Below are 21,036 nucleotides of genomic sequence, written 5' to 3' on the forward strand. Positions count from 1 at the left end.
CTCCCCGCTTCTCCCACCACGCAGCTCTCGAGGGAATGCTGGCAGGGTAGCCGCAGTTCATTAGTCAAAAAAAGACAGAAAAGTTACCTGAAAAGCACATATTTGGTCTTCAAAAAAATGGACGGGCAGAGAGACGCTTTTTTTTTTTTTTTTGCATATTTGGGGGCCTATTATGCATGTCTATCAAAGAACAGGCACACGCAATTATCAAGTGGAGAATTTCAAAAATGTAAACATGGAACGGAACCGTCCCGGTGGGGTTTGGGAGAGGGTGGGCGGCTCACCTTAAATATCCAATGAAACCCTTTCAACAAAAGTCATACTTTGGACTTACCTGTGGAAAGTATTTCAGAAAAAGAAAAAAAAAAAAACCAACGAATCACTTCCAATCAAATGTTTTGCCTGCTTTTGTCCTTGAGACAAGGATAGAATAAGTTTTGTTTTTCAATTTGACTATTAAATCAATTCATTAAATTGGTCCAAATCGCAGGTCGGTCTTGTTTTGCCCCAAGTGAGCTTATTTTTTATTATTTAGAGTGAGCGGTTTTTTTTTGCGGAGGATAAAGAATATATGCCTGTGAGTATATGTGTTTTCGTGTACAGGTTTACCACCCGCGTTCAAATCTCCCTCGCTACAAGCGTGTACGCTAGCCCGAAGCTAGCGGACTTTCCGTTGAAGTTTTACATGATGGTTAAAAGGAGAGTCCAGTAACAAATTCTCTTGACCAAAGCCCCACTCGGCAAAATATAGCATTCCGATGATTATTATCTTTGTACAATATGGACTAAGCAGCAAAATCCAGCCGTTTTTGTCCATACCGGGGGGGGGGGTGGCCATTTTGCCGTGGAGCGTCCATGACGTCACAGGTGCCGTGGGTGCTTTTAATTGCTCAATCACGACACCGTAAATGCAATATTCATCATAATGCCGCGTGTGTTTAGGGACACGGATTGCGATTGTTCTCGATTCGGCTCAGCTGTATTTCCGGAGCACTTGAAAAAAAAAAAAAACGCCGCCGTCGACCAAAGTGCTGTACACGGAGCAAAAAAAAGTCACACGACAAGAAACAAGAAATAACGACGTCAGCAGAAAGAACAAAAACAGTCCAACTCAAGTCCCATGCGGAGGCAAAGAAGAAAAATGACGAGTTGGGGGCTTGCCCGACATTCATTCCAAAGAGCGGCCGCGGCGGCGGAAAAGGCGGCGGCCCCTCCGAGCTTAGTTCTCGCTACCTCGAATGGCGCCCGGTCCCATGCAGACCACAGGTCAGGTGGGGCCGGGCCATTTCGCCATTGGACAACTTGCAGTTCAAGACAAAAAATTTGGGCCAAGGGACGGCTTGTATCCCGAAAAACCCGCAGTTGCACACTGTCTGCTCAGCGAAGCCACCAATACTCCCCCCCCCCCCCCCGCCCCCCGTTCTGCTCACATCCTGCATGTTGACCTGATGTCAAGTCATGTCATGCAAGAAACTATAAATTGACACGATGGAGAATTTGACCCAACAAAGAAGACCTTCATATATGTGGGGGGAGGGCCAGTCAACCCCCCCGCAGCACCCCCCCCCTACTTTTTTTTTGTGTTCATCATCTCCCAGATTGGTCCTCGTGGTCTTTGGCTTCTGTGGGCTCCCTTTCATGGCGCGCACCATGGAGACGCGGTTGGCCGCGGCAAAAATGCACCGAGGGTGCGGGGGGGCACCATTCCTCCACAAAACATGCCCCCTCACCTCATGCCCCCCCCCCCTCGCCCCGCTGAGCATCTGGATGTGCCTTTTCCTTCCACGCGCGCACAAGAGTGACGCTATGCGGCGTGCTTTTTACAGACGGGGCCCGCAAGAACGGGGGGCAACAAATGACCCCCACAGGCAGCCCAAAAAAAAGTGGAAGAGTCCTCAAAAGACATGAAAATCACCACTCATGGGAAGAGAAAATGCGGTCGCGCAACAAATCTGCAAGAAACACGCAACAAAATCTCTCTCTCTCTCTCTCTCTGTAAATTTCCCCAGTGTGGGACTAATAAAGGATATCTTATCTTATCTTATCTCATCCTTTTACAGTCCGCGGCGTTGATTTGTCTGGAGAGGTAGAACCCACAATTTTTCATGATGTCACAAACAAGGCGGAGAGCGGGGGGTGCACTCGATGCATGCCCATCTTTTATTTCCGTATTATTACGTATCGTGTTGTACGGCCGCAGAAAGTGCCGCGTGAATGCGAGCGGGGCCGCACCGGCGTTCGCGCGCTTCTCTTGAGTAAGCAGCGTTTTACGTGTGAACGCTCCACAAAATTTGCTCCGGTGTGAGATAGATCGCACCAAAATACGTCGGTGCAGCACCGATGCAAATGTCAGGTCAAGTCGAGTCGAGAGTATTTATAGAGCACTTGCAAATGCGTGCCGTGTTTGATGGAACAATTCCAGTCAAAACTAGCGGCTAACCAAGCACTTGCTTCCCCCAAACACAAAGACGACAGTAACAAAAATAATGTTTCAATTCAAGAAATAAGTCGACTATTTGTAAAAAGACCTCACTCAAATGACCCAAATTCCGCCACATCAAAGCTGCAAATGGTCACATTCCAAGCACACGCCATTGTCATCGATTGACCCTCAAGCATGCCCTGCACAGTCGGGAAAGAACGGCGTGGCCATATTGAGCCCCCCCCCCCCCCCCCACACAGACACTTTCTCCCACGCGTTGACACGCCAGATGAGCACTCAGCCTTACCTTTCAAAGCTGCCCCCAAAATATGTCTCGTGCGCCCCAACACCGCTGTCAATAAATCGACCGCGCACGCGTCAAGGTGCGTGCGTGGAGACGACGACCACGAAGAAGAAGAAGAAGAAAGAAGAAGAAAGAGGAAAGCGAGTTCAACGGCAGCACTTTGGCGTCCGCGAGGAGGGCGACGTGCGGCCCACTGCCCACTTTTGAGGCGAATGCGACGCCAGAGATGGAAGATTTGTTTCAAGCCCCGCATTTCCATTTAAGGACGTGATTGTGTTTGCAAAAGATCCCTTTCAATCTTTTGCATGCCCACCCCAGCCCCCCTCTCTCACTCGCTCTCTTACCGTGCGTGCGTGCACGCCTTCGTGTACGCGTGTGTGTGAGTGTGTGCGTGCGCGTGTGTGTGTACGCCCTCAGCGTCTCGGAGGCTGCTTTGCAATTCATAGAATTGGTAATTTGCTATTGGGACAAAACGTGAAGGGAAAAAATAATCAGATCAAGCAGGGGAAGGAAAGGAGAGACGCGTGCGTGAGTGAGTGCGCGTGTAGGATGGCCGTGGGTGTGCGCGCGCGTGTGAGGAATGGATTGCCCTCCTGCGTGCGTGTGATACCCGCGCGTGGATGAAGAGTGTGTGGGTGCGCGTGCGTGTGTGGATATACGGCGGGACTGTGTATGCGCGCGCGCGAGTGTGTGTGCGCACATATCCCCAAATAATATGCGTAAATTATATAGATTTTTTTTGGGGGGGGGGGCGGGTCTTGTATATTAAATTCAAGCAGATGTTGACATGACATAACACTCAAAACGAAATGAAGGCCTCGAGTGATCAATTCAAGAGTCGCAATATTAGAAACAGCTCAGCGTCGAGCAGTCCGGCCTCAACCACCGCCCCCCCCCCACACACACACACACTCAAAAACAAACCAAAGCGAAGCGCTGCTAAATTGCAGGCGTCCTTATTTTTATTACAGCCCAATAAGGCTTTTTTTATTTATTTATTTTTCACCTGAGTCACGTTTGCTTCTGTTCTCTTTTTCCCGAGCACGAACAATTTGAAGGGCATCCTTGGCCCAGCGTGACGTAGATTTTGTTTGATTAAAAAAAAATCAATTAGGAATCCCCTTTAGATTTGGACATGCGTCCGGAAGGCTCCTCCCTCTCCCGTATAAGTGCTTTGCCGAATTTAGCAACGTGAGAGGGCATCACCCCCCCCCCCCCCCCCTCCCCCTGAAAAGTCTTGTCACCTCGTGAGAGGGCCCAAATTTTCGCGTCACCTTTCAGTGTGGCATGGCGCGTGGCGCTGTGCAACACGCAGATGGATGGATGGAAGGATGGAAGGGTGAATGCAACGCGGCGCAGGTCTTGAATGTGAAAAATCGAACACAGTGGGGACCCGCGCGCTTGCTTTTCAGGTGGAGACGCGTCCCGCCCACCCCGCCGCCGTCTCTGTTTGATTTGAATTGTTGCGAAAGTCCACAATCTCCTTTGAGGTGAATAAGAGTCAGATGAGAAGGATTCATCTCGACTCTTCCGCAGGACGCAAACGAGCCTCGTCACGCTCTTGGCCAATGAGTTGAAAAATGAGTAAAAAAAATAAATCAAATAAAATGCGCCGAGTGGCGTTGCGCTCAAGTCACCAAGGGGCATGTCATGTCATTGGGGTGTACACAAAGCATCAATTGCGCTTCCTGTTCTGTTATGATTGTCATTGAAGTTAATGTCGTGGAAAAAAAAGGAAGTGAGAGAGAGAGAGAGAGAGACAGAAAGAGGTGCGTGCGCGCACGTTTGGACTTTTTAAGGTGAAGTAACTGGGGCGCGCGCACAACCGAACGTGAGAGAAAAGCGCCGTCGCGCGCGCCAGTTCCGCCCCCCCCCCCCAAATCACCCCTCCCCGCCCGAGTCGGCCAGGCGCGCGCGCGCGCGCGCGCCAATGGAGCGCGTCCCCGCTGGCCAATGCTCGCCTGGCGGAGGCGTGTCCTCGCGCCGGCCCAAGACCTCCCCGAGCCTCCGCCGACGCGGTCCGGGGCTCTAAAGCCCGCAGAGCTCCGAGGCGGCCGCCACTTCTCCGAGTCGGAGCCATGGCGACAACAGCTCAGTACATCCCGCGGAGTAACTCCTTGCCGTCCAACCCGCTCATGCACCCGGACTCGGACCGCATGCACCAGGGGACCACCTACCGGGAGGTGCAGAAAATGATGCACCACGAGTACCTGCAGGGGCTGGCGGCCACCAACACGGGACACCCGATGAGCCTGACGCACCACCAGTGGCTGCCGGCGTCCAACGGCGACTGGTCCGGCGGCACGCACCTGGGCCAGCAGGAGCACAAAGGCGGCGTGGTGGGGGCGAGCCGCGAGGACCTGGCGGTCGCCGGCTTCCACCACAGAGCGCACCTGGTGCACCAGCAGCCGCCGGGCGCCCACCACGGTGCCTGGGCGGCGGCGGCCGGCGCGCACCACCTGTCCCCGCTGTCGCCCGCGTCGGGCGGCGGTGGCGGAGGCGGGGCCGGTGGCGGCGGAGGCGGCGGCGGTGGCGGCGGCGGCGGCGGCGGCGGCGGCGGCGGCGGCGGCGGCGGCGGCGGACACCACCACCAGGCTCTGCTCTACTCGCAGCCCGGCTACACGAACCTGAACGCCATGCTCGGGAGCCCCCAGCCGGGCGCCCTGCACCACGGCATGCGCGAGCCGCTCCACGACGACGCGGCGGCGGTGCACGACGGCCACATGGAGTCCCCGCAGCAGGCCTTCGGCCACCACCAGGAGCACTCGGACGAGGACGCGCCCAGCTCCGACGACCTGGAGCAGTTCGCCAAGCAGTTCAAGCAGCGGCGCATCAAGCTGGGCTTCACGCAGGCGGACGTGGGCCTGGCCCTGGGGACCCTGTACGGCAACGTCTTCTCGCAGACCACCATCTGCCGCTTCGAGGCGCTGCAGCTCAGCTTCAAGAACATGTGCAAGCTAAAGCCGCTGCTGAACAAGTGGCTGGAGGAGACCGACTCCAACACGGGCAGCCCCACCAACCTGGACAAGATCGCCGCGCAGGGCCGCAAGCGCAAGAAGCGCACCTCCATCGAGGTGGGCGTCAAGGGGGCGCTGGAGAACCACTTCCTCAAGTGCCCCAAGCCCTCGGCGCACGAGATCAGCACTTTGGCCGGCACGCTGCAGCTGGAGAAGGAGGTGGTGCGCGTTTGGTTTTGCAACCGGAGACAGAAGGAGAAGCGCATGACGCCCGTCGGGGTCCCGCACCCCAACATGGACGACGTATATTCCCAAGCCGAGACCCCCCCGCTGCATCGCTCGCTGCACAGCCCCGTGCAGTGACCCGCCGGACGAGCCCGACCGTCGTCGTCCTCGTCGCCCGCCCCGCCGCCGCGCGGGCTCCTCTCCTCTCTCGACCAACAAGGGGGACTTTGTGGAGTTTACACCAAGGTTCAGACTTGTTTTGGGTTTTTTTTTTTAACTTGGCATCGGGGACAACAAATGTTGAAAAAAAAACACACGCACGCGCACAGTTAGCGACAAATATTTCATTGAATGCGAGACGAAGATTTATTGACCAAATTAAAGCGGAGGGGATGGAAGGAGACTCGGCGTCTCTTCACTCCCTTTTGGGGGAACCTGAACGCATCACACGCCTGCAAAAAAAAAAAAAACGAAAAAAAAACACCGGAGGTCAAAAGTCAGCACTGAATGAACTTTTTTTTTAATTTATGGCTTATTTATTTCGTCTTTTATTTTTGTTTTTTCATTTCCAAGCGGAACCCGAGTGCGCTGTCATTTTTGATATTTGCAGTCGAAAACGCTGCGAAAAGAACCAATATTCCAAATGCATCGGGACTGACATGTTGTGATTTTTTAAAAAAAAGCCTTAATTTAATTTTTCTTCCTCCTCCCAACACACACGTCGCAATTTCTAAGCGCAGACGCTAAAAGAAAAGCAGCACTGTGGCGTTTTGCTCGGTTTTTTTCCCTTCCTTCTTTCTTTGCATGGAGCACTTACTTTGTAGATGTGAATGCGACATTTCCACACACGCCCCCCCCCCTCCCGACCCCACGCAAAGTTGGAGCAACTCAGGTAACTTTCAGTGTCCCCCCCCCCACCCCGACCCAGTACCCCCAATGTCAAAAGCTGACTTTCTGTGATACTTAAAAAGCCGTGGGGCCCTGAAGGCAACGCGGCCAAAGGACTTTTGTTGTTGTTGTTGTTTGTTCGGTTTTTGGGTTTGTTTGTTTTTTTGCGCGCGCGCGTGTGTGTGTGTGTGTACGTTTATGTGTGTGCGTGTGTGTGCTTGTGTGTGTGCGCGCGCGAGCGTCCGTATTCTACTTTTCCAATTATATTTATTTGACATCGTTGTGTGCATAAGGCCCCCCGACCCCCCCCCCCCCCCCCCCACACTCCCAAAAAACTCGCAGTGCTATTCACCGGGATTTTCCTCCCCAAGAAAAACATGACAATTATTAAAAAACGAAACGAGAAAAAGTTTTAAAGGTGATTTTAGAGAAAATGTGTAAATATGTCCAATATGTAAAACTTGTATTTGTTCTGAAATCTGTTTTTCTTTGCTTTCTTTTCCGGGCAGTTTTGTACACTTACTAATAATATCCCAGAAGATATTTTAATATGATTTTTGATTTATTTGATGACTCGTTTCTAAATATATATTTATTATTTCTTCGACGTGTTTTCTTTTCTTTCTGTTGTTGTTTTCTTTTCTTTTCTTTTCTTTTTTTTTTTTGTTGATCTATCTATCTCTCAATATGTTGCAGTGGATGATTTCGCTCTCTTTCTTCATCGGTCGTACACGTTGATTGCTCTGCAAATGTCGACTGCCAAGTCACATTTCTATTTATGTTATAGTCATATTTTATTACTGACATAAAAAGCGAATATTCCGGAAAAGGTGCTCTGTTGTGGTCGCTGTGCTTTCTTTTGTCTGCGGGCCGCATTTGCTGTTGTTGTTGTTGTCAACCACACGATCCAGTTGACGACAAAGTGCTGTTGATGATTTTTCCCGATTTGTCGTCGGGTCTCCCGCATCAAGTCGAGCAACGTTGATCTCGAATTTGGGCGTTTTTAATCGACGATCGCCGCTGACATTGAGCAGTGCCGCTCAGCGCTTCTTCAACGTGGACCCCGCAAAAAAAAATCACAAGCAAAGTGTCTTTTCTAATCTGTCGAAAAAGTCTGTGCGCACGTTCTGTATTTTTTTTTTCCGCGCCCCCACCCCACCCTTAATCGAGATGTGTCGGTTGGTTTTGGAGAATCCCTCCTGAAAGGCCTTGGAGCTGAAAAGCGCATCTCGGCCTATCAAAGGGGATTGTTTGCTCTTGACTGCATGCGCAAAAGATTTATTTCCTTTTAGTCGTTGGTCAAAATACATCCGGAGCGCTTTGCATCCAAGTGGGCTGAATTCCTTTTGGCGGAAATAAAGACTTGGAAAGAAATTGCCCCGGAGCTGACAAAAAGCCTCCAACGGCAAAAAATAAAATAAAATACATTTTAAAAAACGCAACCGCGGTGACTCGAGAGTGACACGTTGCACCAAAACCTCCGACCAAGTGCCTGCATTTTTTTTTCCATTGATTTATTTGCGTGCTATCTCATGTTTTTCTTTGTGTGTCTCGGAAGGCCGCCACACCTGCATTTGAAGAGGATGACGCGTCCCTCGAAATAAAATTCAAAAGACGATATTTCGGCATTCGCATTGTTCGTTGCGACTCGCAACGCATTTGAAAAGAAATCAGGCCAAATGCTCCATTTTGCCACCTTTTTTGAAATGTATTTATTTCTTTTTTGCAACGTCCGAAAAAAAAAACTGCGCATTACATTGCGGTGAAATGTGTCAAATCCGCAGTGGGTGTTTGACGAGCGTACCTACCTCCCAAAAAGAAAAGAAGGATGATGGCAGGGCGAGGTAGGAGACAAAAGTGTGCGCGTGTTTGCAGACGCTCAAGCGGTTCCGACTCCAGCCGGCAGCGGCGGGCCAAGCCAACTCACACGAGTGAAGCGCAGGCGACCCCCGGCGGTGGCTCGATGCTACTGCACGCCGGCAAACTGTGTGCTGGCCACGTTCAGCTTCGTGTGGTTGCGCTCCACAAAAAAAGGCCTTGGCAACTTTTGCGGAATGGGAGCTCACGGGACACTTCATCAGGCAAACAAATCCAAATGTTGACTTTTGTATGACATTTATTTCTACTTATCACGTGTGAAGTGTGCATACGTGTGTGTGTGTGTGTGTGTGTGTGTGTGTGTGTGTGTGTGTGTGTGTGTGTGTGTGTGTGTGTGTGCGTGTGTGCGTGTGTGTGTGTGTGTGTGTGGCTGATGGTGTCGAGGTCCTCACGCCAAACTTGTGTGTACGCAGCATGGGATTGGTCACCACTCAATGACAGTGTGGTTGTGGCCGTGAATGGTCGTTTTTCTCTGTATGTGCCCTGCGACTGACTGGCGACCAGTTCAGGGGGGTGATGCGCCTTTCGCCCAAAGTCAGCTGGGATAGGCTCCATGCAGCAACTCCCGCGACACTCTGCAGGATAAGTGGTGTTGAAAATGGCTCGATAGATAGATAGACAGACAGATAGATGGATAGCGTTGATTTTTTTTAAATAACAAATGTAGTTCGTTTTCTAAATACACACAACAAAATATTCAACCATGCCCGATGTGTTAGCGTGAATGTTTCAGAAGTACATTGGACAACAACAACATGGCGTGTGCTGAATTTGAGCTAACTGAATGTGACAAGACCAAAATGTCCGACCGGGCTCTCCGTTTCCCATAACTACAATAAAAATAATATTTTGTAGCTGCACTGAAAAAAGTTGTTGAATGTCGTTCCAACGTTGCAGATTGTCCCATCAGGGGTCACCGTGGTGAGTCCTGTGCTATCATCGATTGATTGATTGATTGATTGATTGATTGGTTGATTGATTGGCTGACTGCAAGAGAAAGAGGTTGGATGACTGAAATCTGCAATTTCTGTTCTGTACCTGCAGAGAGAGAGACAACCTCCATTATACACTGAAATCAATTTGACATGAGTGCAACTCCTGAAACCACAGCAAACCGCTTGCTGACCAACCCGCAAACCCCTAACACACACACACACACACGCTTGGTGAGCATCTTGACAGTCGAGGCGCTCGCGAGCGCCACCCGTCGGGCCAGTGGAAACATCGTCACGGGTCGCACGTCTGCCGAGGCGACGTGGCTTAGAGCTGATTAGCGGGTTTATGAGTGGTTCATGGTGGGAAAATACATCAGCAGCCATTGGCTGCGCAGAACGGGGACGGACGGGGGCTATTTCGCTCACACGGGCGGATTTGCATTGATCCACAGCAAATGAACGAGGATTAGCAGCATCCGGCTATCCGCCGACAGATAAATAACGTTGAGAGTATTCCGCGCCGTTGCCTCCCATGAATGACGCCAGCGCGCCGGCAATTATGGAAATACGGGGAATCGCGGGGAGCGCTGCAACCTGCTCCCGGGATCCCAAATCTTCCTCGCCTCTCGCGCCTTGATGTATCGCCGTGGTCGTGTTCGGTCAAAGCGTTCTGGATGACTTTTGTGCCGGGGCGCTTCGGGCTCGGAAATGGCAACGTTTCTCGAGAGCGGCTTCGGAAGAGCTCGGCTCCAAAAACGGGGCCATTCCCGCATCGCGCGCCAACAGCCTCTCCAAATATCCCCACGCTGCCCTTTATTCTCGCCATCTTCCTCTTTCGCGGCAATCCGAGGAGTGATGCGCTCCCTCTTACGAGTGCCAGTCAAGAGGCGAGCGGCAGCGTTCTGGACCCGCTGGAGACGCCGGATGGAGGAATGGCCGACTCCAAAGTCGAGCGCATCCGGCCGAGACGTGACGAAGGCGTGAATGACGGACGCGGCACCTCAAAGTGCTCGCCAGCGATAGGAGAGGCGCGACTTGAACCAGTTGCCGTCGACGAAAGTAGCCGGATTGAACAACGGCACCCGTTTGGCGGTCCAATTTCAACATAAGTGTCCGGTTGAAGACCCGAGTTCAAGAGCTTTGGCTTGAGAGAAGGACAGGACGTCACAAGGGCCACCGGGACCAAACGCCATCACTGCGTCTTGCTAGCAGGTTTGTCGCCCGTTGGCAAGACGCACGGCACGCACAGAGGAGATGTCGCTCCCAGCCTTCGCTCGCGGGCATGTTTTGGGAATGTGGGAGGAAGCCCGAGTGGCCGAAGAAAAGCCAGAACAAGGCCAACGCCGCACGGGGCGGCCGGAGCCCGGAAATCCAAAGCCGGGACCTTCCGACCGTGAGCCGGCCGCGTGGAAAACGGTGGCGCCGAATGGGGCGCGCTCACTTCTGCAACACCAGTGGAGGGATCTCCACTGGAAAGACAAGGAAGACCCCTTTGTCTTCTTTTGACCATTTATGGAATAAACGCTCAAGGCTCGCAGCGAGGAAGGTAAGGGGGCGAAATGGAGGCTTCTAAGAACAACAACAACAACAACAACAATAACAAAAGAGTCAAATAATGCATCTTTTTCCCCATCAACAATTCCCTGTGTTGTGTTCGCCGAGCCGAAGGTTTCCTTGAAAAGGTGGGCAACAATGTGGCCGCTCGGAGAAACGGCTCGTTACCATATGAAACCGGAGGAGGCGGCGAGAATGCGGACCCGAGCGCTCGCTCTTGTGTTATTTATGATAGCGGGCCACGGCGAGCCCGCCCTTCCCTCGCCTTCATGTGCTCGGGCCTCCCGGAAGAGCGCGACGGGAGGGGCCGTCTTCGCCGACTTCACAGAGCGTTTGAAGAAGAGAGGCGCTCCCGTCTGCCTTTTGCACACCTTTGAGGGCCGTTCGATAGCGCCTCGGGTGTCTGTCAAGAGCCGCTCGGAGAGCTTTGACTTTTTCGGGGACGTTCTCGCGCTCGCAAGCGGCCGGGATTCGGGGGGGGGCGCCGACCGCCTCGGCTCAAGCGGCGCCTCTCCTCCCTCTGGCGAGCGCTTTGGGATCCCGTCCTCGGTGCCTTGGTCACATCTGGGCCGGATGACTTTGGAGTCGGCTCGGTCCTCCATCCGGGGTCTCCGGCGGGTCCAAAATGCTGCCGCCCGCCTCTACTCGGAAGACGGCCGTTGCATACAAGCGACAAAGAAAATGAACAAGGCCCTCATATCCTCAATGTGGAGCGACTCGACCGCCGCGAGGGAAAAATCGCTCCTTCCCGTGTGCGCGCCTTGCTGTCATCGAACGAAGAAGAGCCCACGTTGGACTCTCCGTCGGCCCGCACGCCGATGCGGACATATTTTTGGTCACTCGGGGAAAAGTCCCGGCGGTTCATTCCTCAATACTTTTGTCCATCCGTCACGCTGGAGCGAATAGAAGAAGGATGGCTTTATGCTTCGTCGCAGCAGCGACTTTGACGAGCACATGGCGCAGCTGACAAAGCCTTTTGGACTTTGCCTGCACAAGGTTGCGCAGTTAATTGGCGCGTCGAAAAGTACATACAAAAGTACCCCCCCCCCCCCCCCCCCGGCACTAAAGGTTGTAGTCCCTCCGCCCCCTCGGAGCACCGCTTTTGTCAGCTATACGGCAAAAAAGCGCCTTCTCGTCTTCAATCGCAAGGTTGCTCCCCACAGAGGAGGACGGCGAGAGAGAGAAGAAATCATAAAAGACGAGAGAGGCCTTGCGGCGCGGAGACGCGCGCGGCATTGAGCCGCGAGCGCCTTGCGAGGGCCGCACGAGCTTCGGGGCTTTTCAAAGGGAGCGCATTCAAAGGAAGGACAGGGTGGCGCAATTGTGCCCCTTCCGCATTCATTCCCAGGATCACCTGAGTGCTTTCTTCAGGAGGCTTTGCATGCTCTCAAGGGAGCGCACACATTCGGACACACTTTCAAGTCCCATCTCAGATGGAACGTCAGAAAACACACACACACACACACACTTAGACGTGCGTGTCTGATTAACTCATTCACTCCCAATGACGTTTTTATACGTCTTTTCAGACTTGGTCCAGAATTGGCTGGTACTGAATGAGTTAAAAAGGTACGGTCGCCCAAAGAGATTTGATCTCATCGATCTCGACGAGACGCCCCCAAGCCCATTTCCAGGATAGTTTGCCACGCCATGGAAAGGATGTTCCGATCGCTTGAACGGACGATTGATTGACACGGCGGAATGTTTATTTCCGACGTGCGCCGAAGAGACCACGAGGAACAGTCACGTACTTGAACGCTGGAAATCGACCTTTCGTCTTCTTCGAAAGTCAGAAAGGTCCCGCCGGCAGGGCTCCCCCGAGCCCCCAGGGATGAGAAGCGGGTTGGACGCAGGGCGAGGGGCTAAATGTAGGGGGTTGGAGGCTGGGGGGGGTTGTATGGGCGTTAATCCACGGCACCATCTGACCCTCGACCTAGTCGGCTGTGGGGTTGGGCTTCGTATGTGTGTGTGTGAAAGTCAGGCCGGCCCCTCCCGGTAACGATTTATTGGGCAGGGCGCCATCGACGCACGCTCGGCCCGAGGGATGAAGCTAAATGCTGGTTTTGACACGCGGGTTAAAGGTGATCAATAACAAGAGCAGACGGAGCAGACGTTGAGCCCGGAGGAAGGCAAAGGCGCTTTTGCTCATTACTGCGGTCTTTGTCGACCATCCGCGCTTTTGTCAACGTCCCTGACCGGGCGTGCGTGTTGACACCGGTCGCCTTCTTCTTCTTCTTCTTCAGCTGACCTGAAAATGGGCCGTCCGTCCGTGCGTCCGACATGTCCCAAAGATTTGTTTTTGCACATTGCTCACTGTTGTTGTTGCAAAGTGATTTCGTTTGGAAAAAGACCTCCCCAATGCCGGTCAGTCCGTCAAGTCGGTCAGAAGGCGCTTCCCTGTTCTCAACTATTGACCCGTTGCAGCCACGTCACGCGATCACCTGAGCGCACCGTGACGGACGGCAAAAGCTCACGACTGCCGCGTCGAAGCGCGGGGGGGGGGGGGGGGGGGGGAACAGAGCGTGATGCCCGCCGTGAGTTTCAAGGGGAGCAAATAGTTGTTTTATATCATCATGCTTTGGACCTGTTTTTCTTCAGCTGGAACCGGCGCAGAAAACGATTTTAAGTCGCAGTCGCAGCTAGCGCCAAACCTTCGGGCTTCAGGAAAAGCCTTCAAGAACATCTGAAATATGTTTGCGGAAGAAAAAGGGGTGGGCCAACTCTGTTGGTGTCATGATTGGGTTTGGGACCACCAGGTGGCACTGTAGGGCTCTCCCTGCAGCTGCACACCTGTTGGTCATTAGGTAATCAGTGCTTTCAAAGGACTCCCAGCCCGACCGCTCAGTGTCGGGTCATTGTTTGCTCTTGGCTACTGTCGTGTTTGTTTGCTGCAGTCAGGTTTTATTTCAGTCATGTTTTGGTTGCTGTTATGTTTTATCTTCAGTCATGATATTTGTTTGATACTTTGTTGGTTTTGGATTTAGTTTTCTCTATGTTTAATACAATTCGTCAAGTACACCCCGCTCCTCCCTCCCGCCTGCTTTTTGGGGTCCACCACCACCTTGCATACGTGACAGTTGGGATGTGTAAGGCGGCTGCATGGCTTCCAAAAAGTTTGAGGGAAACTCGTCGAGGAGAGTAGATGCACGTCCGTATTTGGATTTGCGGAGGGGGCGTGCCGACTGCCAGCTCTCTGGGCACCGCGGAGGCGGGGCTTGACGTCAAATGTTGTTGGCGTATTTGTTTGGAGTTTTTTTAAGGGTGTTGCGGCGGGTGGATCAAAATGGGGCGAAGACTACTCTAGTGTGTACGCAATTGCATTTTTACTCGCCGTAGTAGCATTTGTCTTCTTTTTCGCATGTGGGCGGAGGAGGCGCACCAAGTCGACGTATCGACAGTGCCGCTCGACCGTTTTCAAGGGACTTGTTGAAATATTTGAGTGACACTTAACCGACGCATATGTCGAAGGAGATTTTAAAAAAAAAGCTCCAATTGAACACGCGCGTGCGAAAGCGTCGTAGAGGGGCCGCATTGTTGACGGCGTTGAATTCCTGCCATTCATGTGACTGCGGCGCGTAGGCCAGGCCTCCAGCGCATTTCCCCGCGGCCGTCACAACACTTCCCATTCATCCGGAGCTTTCTCTCGCCGCGAGGGCATCTGCGTTTGTCACCCCTCCGAGCCTTCTCAAGCCACGCAAGCGTCCAAGCACGCGCGCGCGCGCGGCGCTAAATGCCAGAGTCCGGAATCAGAAGGGCATCAGAGATGGCCGTTGTGTACGTACGCCCATGTGTGCCTTGGCGTGAATGGGATTGATTGGGGGGCAGCGGGGAGGGGCGGGGTGGTCCTTTTGATACGGCATATTGGCCGGCGGGGGTGGCGCATAGCTAAGCCCGCCCGGCCGACGGTTGGGTGACGAGCCCCCGAGGTTTGGCGGCCGAGCGAGTCGACCCCGTTGGCATTCCACGCCGGCTCCTTGCGCCGCGGTGACGTGGGCGGCCCGCGGGGACCTCTGACCCAAAGGAGGGGGCTCCTTTGGGTCAGGCTGCCAACCCACTGTGTGGCGCCATCATGTGAGGATTCGTCATTTTGTCAGGTGCGTGTGTGTGAGATGCTCGTATTATTATGGAGACACGAGGGACGCACAACCATTTTTAAACCTTATTCTTGCATTCTTCCATATCCCAACAAAAAGCCTTGGCGGGCCCGCTCTCTGCCATACATGGCAGAAAGTCACCCAAAAAAAAAAACAAATCCTAATAATCACAATAACATACCATACGGTGGCGGTGCGACGACCTCACAATGTTTGAATCTCGTTCAGGGTGTACCCCGCCTGCCGCCCCAAGACGCCCGGGAGAGGCTCCAGCACGCTCGCGACCCTGCTGGTTGATTTATGAGTGCGGTCCAATTGGAATCGGGCTTTTTTTTTTCGCCACCTGCGTGCAAGAGCCACGCGAGTAGCAGGATGAAGGGCAACGTAAAGCCGTTTGAGTTCCTCCGCAAATTGACTCGACTCTGAACGTTACAGCGCCCCCATCTGGAGCGTGATCGGCCCCACACGGCATTGGGGCCTTCTTAGGCCGTGACGGCATGGTGCTCTCGCACGTTCGGTCACATTTGGGAAGCCGTCATTCTTTGAAGCGACACGCGTACGCATCGGCGGTCCGCCTCGACCGGACGGACAGAAGAGGAGAGGAAAAGAGGCCGGCGGCCGCCTCGCGCTCTTTTCCCTTCCGAAGCGTCGGTCGCACCGATTGGGAATGTCGTCGCCCGGGCCTCGGAGGCTCTTCTCGGTTCCGTCGCCGTCATATCGGATGCGCGGACGGCACTGACGAGCACAAACCGAGGCGGAGACGGATGGCGCGTGTGCCAGAAATCCGTCCGTGGGGACGACGAGTTCGCCTCGGGGTACGCTGGCCCGAGTTCGAGGCAGACTAAGTCGGGTCACGTCCCGCTCAAGGAAGGTGCGACCAATCTCGGGTGAACTCCACCTGACGCCCTGAGTCGGTCGCTCTCCCGGCTGAGAAGGAAGTCGGAGCCTGCGCCGGCACCCGTCCATCATCAACGATTGAGCATATACGGGGCCTTGACTCTCAATCATCTGTTCAAAGGAGTGCTTTGGGCAGCCGAGGTTGTCGGCGTTCCAGGACGCCTTTTCGAATAAGAAGAATGTGTTTCAAGGGAAAGTTATGGCGCCCGATGGAGATACTGAAAAACAGCATAGGTGTCAAAGTCAGGTCCCGGAAGGCAACACACCTGATTCCCTGCTCCTCCCTGCCTCCCTGCTTTTTGGGGTGGCAAAACATGACACTCTCCGGTCTACAAGGCGAGACAAGTCTGGCCCGTTTGGTACTTGGTGTCCGCAGTGGCGCTTGTGTCCCGTGAGAACAACGTGAGCGCTTGTCGGTGGGAGCCAGAGGGCAGAGTCTCTGCTTTCTTCCCATTCCTTCATTGGGCCCCCGCCCCACCCCCGCCCCCGCCCTCCGGATCAGCGGCGAGGCCGGGCGGAGTTCAAGCTCGGCCACGTGCCGGCCATCTCACTCCCACGATGACCCTGTCGAGCTCAACATTTGGAGTCCCATAAAAACATTATTGTCCCACTCCTGGGATCATTTGTCCACAATTACAAAGGCTCAGACAAAAAGCAAAATGTTAACCACGACAGTTTTGCAGAGGGCGATTTTTCAAATTCTGCCCCCCCCCCCCGATCCCACACAGCCAGCGCCACATGGCACCCACGCTGACGTAGGAAGCATTTATTATAATGTTCTCCTCTCGCTTGTTGTCACGCACCCATTTGCCCATCTCCCCCCCCCCCCCGCCCCCGCCCCCCCCGCTTTCCTGATGCGTCGTTGCGACGGCGGGCCGCAACCGCTGAAAGTCCGTAATGGTCCTTTAGCCTCTAAATATGTCCATTCCGCGTCGTCTGGGCTCCTTTTACCTGCCGGGCCGACGGGCAAGGTCGTGCCAACCGATTAGCCATATTCAAAAAGCGCTCCATTATGCTAATGGAGGAGATCTAATGCACGCACGGGTTGCTGAGCGTCCGCATATTAGCGCTGACGGATGACTCTGCGATGAGCGCGGCGAGGTTGGTCGCAGTTCAGTTGCCGCCGCTCGGCGCCTTGACCTCTGGGGGCGGTCACTCGGGCCGCCGATTTTCGGCCACTTCATTCCTGACCAAACGCGGGCGGCATTATGCGCAAGGACATTTGCCATTCGGTGCCACGGCCCAAAGAGATCTGTCTCGGCCGGATGAGCGCTTGGCGCTGGCGTCACACGGAAGGCCGGTACAAGATCTTTCTTTTGCGGCTTGTGTCTCCAGCTGACCTTTCCCCGTCCAAAATCTTCATCGTCTGCGATTCGGATTGGTTAGCTTGCGCCGGAGCCTGGTATCCGCCAACGATCACGCTTCGCTTGCCTTTGCTTGGCTTACCATTTAGTTGCTTCCATTTCTTTGGATGTGGGAAGTCAAGAATTTTCTCGGCACCGAGTGCTCCCGCTAGTTGAAAGGCGGGGTTCCGATTCAGATTGCAGCGGTGGAATATGAGCCTGTGATGATTGGGTTTGGGACCACCAGGTGGCGCTGTAGGGCTCCCCCTGCAGCCGCACACCTGTTGGTCATGAGGTAATCAGTGCTTTAAAAGGACTCCCAGCCCGACCGCTTATTGTTGGGTCATTGTTGCTCTTGGCTACTGTCATGTTTGTTCGTTGCGTTTTGTTTGTTTGTTTGCTTGCAACTGTCATGTTTGTTTCTGTCATGGTTCTGTTCCCGTTAGTTTTTTGCCACAGTCATGGTTTTGTTTTGCTACTTTGGATTAGTTTTGATTGTTAGCACTTTGTTTGTTTTGGATTCAGTTTTCTCTGTTTTACTAAATATAATTCGTCAAGTTTACCCTGCTCCTCCCTCCTGCCTGCTTTTTGGGGTCCACCACCACCGCCTTGCTACGTGACGGAGCCAAGGGCGGCACGCTGGCCAACGGGTGAGCACGTCCGTGTCCATTCCAGGCGCCGGCCTTCCCGTGTGGACTTTGCATGTTCTCGCCGTGCCTGCGTGGCTTTTCTCCGGGTACTCTGGCGTCCTCCCACATTCCCCGAAAACGCATGGTCGGTTAAATGGAACACGCGAAACAACGGGTGTCAAACTCAAGGCCCGGGGCCCAGATCTGGTCAACTGCCGTGATCCTTGCTCAAATCTACAATACTAAACGCGGTATGTTCGGAAGAAGCCTTGCACGTCGGAAAACGTCCGTTCCTCCCTCGTCATTGGCCTTCACGGTAAAACCGAAACGAATCCAAAGGGGGGATTTGAACGAGGTCGGCCCTTCTTCACATTTTGTCTCTGGACTAAAGCCATACGTGACGCCGCATACGATTCCAAGTGCGAGCGGGCAAACGCACTCCTTGCCAAAGCTTGCTGTTGTCCTCATGAACGGACTTTGAAAAAAAAGAAATCAATACTCCAGGAGCCAGCGAATCCCAAAAAGGGAAAGGCGAAGAGCGAGTGTCGCCGGCTGGTCCGAGCGGCGACGGCACTAACGCTCCAGCGCCAAGGTTTTCATCTCGACATCGGCAAGGGAAAACGGCGCGTCATTAAAGCCCACCATCTGTCCCGGGCCATCTTGCACCCCGCGCCCCGTTTTCCCCCGGTCTCGCCGGCAAGCCCGACCGGCGTTCCCCTTCTCCCGGCCTGGGGAAAGGGAGCGCGTTCCCCTTTCATCCTCACTTAGAGGACAAACATCAGTGGCATCTCGCCGCCCGTGCATATTCATGAGGCGCTTATAAATATCTGATGGGGGCGCGCGCTACAGCTGTTTCGCTGGAGAGCACACAAGCGACACTCCCGCCGAGAGCGCGCGTGCATTTTCGCGCGACAAACCGGTCAGAGCCCCCCCCGGTCCCCGAATGGTTCTACCCCCTCACCTCCTGATAGCATCGGCTCATTGCTAGGATATCGGCGCCGTTCGTTCGATTGCGACCGCAAAAAAGAGGCAAGAATGCTTAAGTGGCTCAAACTATTTTGCGTTTGTTCCTCCGACAGGTCTCGCGCTTATCGGTGCAATGCGGCCAGATAAGCAGAGTCGGGGGGGACGGCGACTTCTCCAAAGGCCCGGCTAATCGCTTTGGCCCAACGTGAGTGAGGTACGCAAGCACAAGCTAATGCCATCCAACCTTCAACAAAATGTAAAACACCCCCGGTTCGCTCGCGTCGTTGTCCGTGCGGCTCCTCAGAAACTTTTGCGTAAGCTCCACCGACAGCGCAAGCGGACCCGTTGGAACCGAGCGTCTTCATTCCATTCCCAAATTGTGGCGTCACTCGTCCGGCGCTGCCTCCCGGTGGCAGTAAAGCGCCGTTCGCCATCGCTCCCACGCCGCTCGCAACTCGGCTTTGGCCGTTTCTGTCACTGACCGCGGCGATCGAGCAAGGCGGTCAAAGGCGACTTGCTCGATCGGTGTATCGCTACCGTGCCGGCCCCCTTCTTGTCTACAGCGCGGTTCGGCGGGATGTCAAAAGTGTCCAATATTGTTGGCTTTCAAAATGCAAAGCATGCTTTTCCCTCATCGCTTGCCGTAGCCCAAGCCGGCCAGCTCGTCATCTCGGACCGGGGTCGGCAACACTCGGCTCTCGAGCCGCATGCGCGGCTATTTAGCGCCCTCTAGTGGCTCCCTGGAGCTTTTTCAAAAATGTTTGAAAATGGAAAAAGATGGGAGGGAAATATATATTTTTTGTTTGAATCTGCTTTCTGTCAGAGGACAAACATGACACAAACACGTTTTCCCATGCTGTAAAAATAAATATTAAATGTCAACATTTGCGACACATATTTCTATTAGCTGGGCGGGATATCAGTCAGGGGGCTGTTGTAAAAAAAAAAAAATTGTAGCCAACGTAGTCACGTTGATAGCAGGCTAATGTAGCTCATATCGCTACATCCAGCGTGTGTTGCTTTCATTATAAGGCTTTTTATATTTTGCGGCTCCAGACATATTTGTTTTTGTTTATTTTGGTCCAACGTGGCTCTTTCAACATTTTGTCTTAGACGGGCGGGCGACGGTAAATGGGAAGGCTTTCCCGTCATATAATGTGGCCGAGCACGGCATAAAAATTTGAAGATCATTTCGAGGATTTGCCATAAAAAAGGGGGTCGCTCGCGGTGGTGCTTTCTTTCGTCGCTGCTTTCAGCTTTCGTTTTGCTTTTAGTGTCACTTTGCCAACGAAGGAAACCTTGCAAGCGCAATGAGTGTCACAAGCGTGATTTCCCTTTTACATAATTTTGTCCCAGCCTCACAGTAATTGAATTGGATGTGACGTTTTCCCATCTTGTTGGGGGTTAACCTTTCCCGCTGGATAAAAAGCACGTAATGTAAAGTTATCTTTCCATTTGTTTGCCGTTTACAATGCAGAAGGCATATGTGTGGGAGGTCGGCTTTTTTCATAGATCACGTCCCTGCGACCGACGCCGTTTGCCATTGCGAGAGGTCGGCTGTGGAATGACGGCATTGTATTGGCGAGGGGGTGGCGTGCGCCTGGGGCACGCCATTTTGTGTTGAATGGGCCTGGGGCCTGGGCACGCCAACATTTTGTGTTGAATGGCGGCGCGCGGGGGGGGGGGGTGTAAGAAATGTAAAATAAACAGAAGGTGGGGAATGTGAACGGTCGAGAGGCTTGGTTTCAGCTAGCTAGCGCTCCTCATTAGCCACGCATTGCATCTTGGCTGCTCTCCCGCACCTCACGGCTCATCATCATCATCATGATGGTGGCCCCCGCCCTGGCTGCCGGCGCAAAAAAAAAAAAAAAAATAAAACCCAGCCCCGTCCCTCCCTCCCCTTGCAGCCCCTGTAATCACACCCGCAATCACAGCATCTAATTA

General features: G+C 53.6%; 1 protein-coding gene and 1 long non-coding RNA gene across 3 annotated transcripts in view; one reads left to right on the forward strand and one right to left on the reverse strand.

The window, feature by feature from the left end:
• Window positions 1-2,964, reverse strand: part of LOC147204406 (uncharacterized) — a 31,023-nt gene extending 28,059 nt beyond the window's left edge. For both annotated transcript variants that reach the window (XR_015101214.1, XR_015101215.1), the window contains exon 1: window positions 2,730-2,964. This is a non-coding gene — a long non-coding RNA (uncharacterized LOC147204406). The remainder of the gene's footprint in view (window positions 1-2,729) is intronic.
• A 1,796-nt stretch (window positions 2,965-4,760) lies between these two features.
• pou3f1 (POU class 3 homeobox 1) lies at window positions 4,761-7,629 on the forward strand. Its single transcript, XM_086114713.1, has one exon. The coding sequence runs from the start codon at window positions 4,805-4,807 to the stop codon at window positions 6,044-6,046; it is 1,242 nt and encodes a 413-aa protein (XP_085970839.1). The 5' UTR covers window positions 4,761-4,804; the 3' UTR covers window positions 6,047-7,629.
• The last annotated feature ends 13,407 nt before the right edge of the window (window positions 7,630-21,036 follow it).

Source organism: Hippocampus guttulatus, chromosome 6 (assembly GCF_054856545.1).
Source record: "Hippocampus guttulatus isolate MCC_2025c chromosome 6, RoL_Hgut_1.0, whole genome shotgun sequence".
NCBI classification, from domain to species: Eukaryota; Metazoa; Chordata; class Actinopteri; order Syngnathiformes; family Syngnathidae; genus Hippocampus; species Hippocampus guttulatus.